Here is a 2,948-nt window from a genome sequence, read left to right on the forward strand (position 1 = left end):
TTATATTGTTATACATAAAGCGTTCAATAGCAACCAACTATATCTTTTTGTTAATGTAAGTAGTAAATTATTCTTTTTTGCAAATTAACATGTCGCCAAAATTGATATAGTTATAACCAATTAACTCCACACAAAAATGCAAAACTGCTTTTTGTAATTTCATTTGGTTATTTATTATCAACGTCTTTTCAATAATTTACTTGTGATATATACGTATAGATTCAAACTCAACATGCCTAGACAATTTAAAAAAAATCCCAACCACTTATTTGATATAATTTGTATAATTATTTACCAATTTTATGAAAAAAGAATAAGCATATTGTTATAGAAAAATCATTATAATTATGTTTGGATTAATCGTTGTGTTTTATAACATTGTGTCTCACAATCAAAAATCCCTTAAATAATCAGGGTGTGGCAAATTTGATTATCTCATACATAGTTTAAACTTTAAAGATCTTTTATAAGAGTTATAGATTAGATTTGATTTTAGTTTTAAATCATTATTTGTATGGCTAGTTAGTTACAATCTCATGTATTTATGTACTGTATATATCATCAACATACAATTCACAATTTCAAGGAAAATCTACAACTATTATATCTTTATAAAAACATATAAACAAAATATGTATACACATTAACAAGTGTAACAACAAATGCTGTTTTATACTATTATCTAAAACAATTAAAAAATATAAATAACATGCATTATTGGTTTAATTATTGAGCTCGTGGCTAGAAGGAACATCACAATTTGAGGCCAATTGCGATCAAGTCTTTCTTATATGAATGATGTTGATGGTTTAAATACGAGAGGTCTTTTTGTCCCCATGAAGTCGACCTATAATCTTCCTAATACGATACTCCAACCATTTATTTTATGTGTTTCACATGGAAGACATCGGAATAATGGTATAAAGATCATGTGATATTTAAAACAACAACATTATCCACGTATCCAACTCCCCTAAATGTGGGAAAAGAGAGGAGACAGGAACAGCTTTAGTAGTTTACCTCATGCATAAGAAAGAAAAATGAATTGGAGAATCCGAGTCATAAGACATATAACCATAACAAATTGGAAACTTTCAAAATTCACCTAGAAACATAGTAATAAATACTTATAGGAGAAGAAGCTAAAATTCTTTCCATAAATCTAAGAGACGATTCGATTAGGATAAGATCTATAATATTATTTTTTATTATAAACGGCAAGATTTGTATTATATAACAAAATAAAATCAGCGCCAAGATGGAAACAGTACAACAAAACAACAAGAAGAATATGAAAACATGTTTCGGATTTCAGCTATACTGGATATCTATAATCTATGCCACAAGAACATGAGAACATGAAATCAAAAACCAACACCACGCCTATCACCAAAATTAAGATTATTAGGTGTGGGCAACAAGATGCAACACCAAGTTGTACCATCTCATATGCCACATAAACAAGTGGTGTCATAGCACCAAGTGGGGAAATGAACAACAAGATGCAACACCGACTTTTTGAAAATAAATATGTTTTATTTTTTATTTTTATTTTTTCGAAATTGTTTTTTTTTTCTTTTTCGTTTTTTTACTTTTCTTTTACCTTTTAGATTTTTTCCTTTTTGTATTTTTTTAATCACTAACATGAATATATTTTTTATAAAACATAAAATTAAAAAAAGGCATAATATTTAAAATCTAAAATTACGATTACATTTAAAAAAAACATAATTTTAAACCTAATATTATAACTAAAATATCATTCAAATTACTACTAAAACCATATAACAATTCTAATTAACCCAAATATTTCTTCTTAATTTGTTCATTCATCGCTTGCAGCACCGCTAGATCAGCAGGTGCCAAACCCTCCTCGCTCGTCCGAAGAATTTACAATTGATGTGTCATTAGCTCCCTCTTTTTTTGCTCCTGCTTTTTCCGTGCCTGCCTTTCCAAGAACTCCAAATGACGACGTTTAAACTCATTTTTTTCTTTTATTAATAAATTATGCCCGTCGAATTTCGCTCTCATTTCCGCCGCCTCTTTTGCTCTCGTCTCCACCTCCTCCGCATGTCTTGCAGCACGCCTCACTTTGTCGCGTCCGGGCGGTCGTCGTGGCGGGGATATCTCTTGGATATCATCCAGGATCTCATCGTCGTCGGCGTTTAGGTCGATGTTAGTTCGTGCGTCTGACACGTCGACCGAGCTAGAATTACGAGACCTTTTGGATTGAACCTCCGACGATGTAGGTGTTTTATTCCACTTTGGATCCGTTCGCAAGAATTCCCATGATTTTTCAAAGTCGAAAACATGACCCATTTCAACCCGATATTGTTCCTTAGCAGATTTGAAAAAATCGAAATCGTTGGTTCCGCTTTGTTGTTGCGCCTCAAGCCGGTTGTAAATACCGTTGAATTTGCTGCACCGCTTAGTTATCATACCCCATTTGCTGCTCAACATGTCATTGTTGCGATACAGATTTTTATTTAAAACAGTGTGAAACTTGTCGAGCACCGCCCCCAATAGGCTCATTTTTTCATTCTATTTCCGCAATGTTCGTTTTTTGAAGTAGCACACCAAGCCGCCGTCAAAGCATATTCCTCCTCCGGTGTCCATCATTGTGGAACATCTGCATTTTCTGTTTCTACCGCTATTGATTTCCCTTTTGATTTTCCTTTCGCTTTCCCTTTCTTACGACATCCCGCTTCCACTTGAACTGATGGTTGTGTTGTAGGCGATGGTTGGTTGGTTGTTTGTTGCATCGAAGCAAAACTAGAGAAAAGATTTTGTTGTAAATTTGGGTTTGACCAAATTGATTTTGTTGAAGGTAAGGTGAGTTGGGAAATTGCAATGGCGGTGAAGCGGTATTGAAAGCGGCGCCTTGGTATGAGATTTGTGGTGAACCTTGAAACGATAAAAGGTTGAAATAATTTTCATACCCCGCAAAT

The 2,948-nt window shown here is 33.3% G+C and overlaps 1 protein-coding gene across 1 annotated transcript; it reads right to left on the bottom strand.

Moving 5' to 3' along the window:
- Positions 1-1,890: 1,890 nt before the first annotated feature.
- Positions 1,891-2,532, bottom strand: LOC111900282 (uncharacterized). Its single transcript, XM_023896165.1, has one exon. The coding sequence runs from the start codon at positions 2,530-2,532 to the stop codon at positions 1,891-1,893; it is 642 nt and encodes a 213-aa protein (XP_023751933.1).
- Positions 2,533-2,948: the final 416 nt, after the last annotated feature.

The sequence above is a fragment of the Lactuca sativa genome, chromosome 2, assembly GCF_002870075.4.
Source record: "Lactuca sativa cultivar Salinas chromosome 2, Lsat_Salinas_v11, whole genome shotgun sequence".
Classification (NCBI taxonomy): domain Eukaryota; kingdom Viridiplantae; phylum Streptophyta; class Magnoliopsida; order Asterales; family Asteraceae; genus Lactuca; species Lactuca sativa.

Bases quoted from the DNA above. Each gene is read 5' to 3' on its own strand.
- LOC111900282 (XM_023896165.1), bottom strand. From the start codon at position 2,532: ATGAGCCTATTGGGGGCGGTGCTCGACAAGTTTCACACTGTTTTAAAT.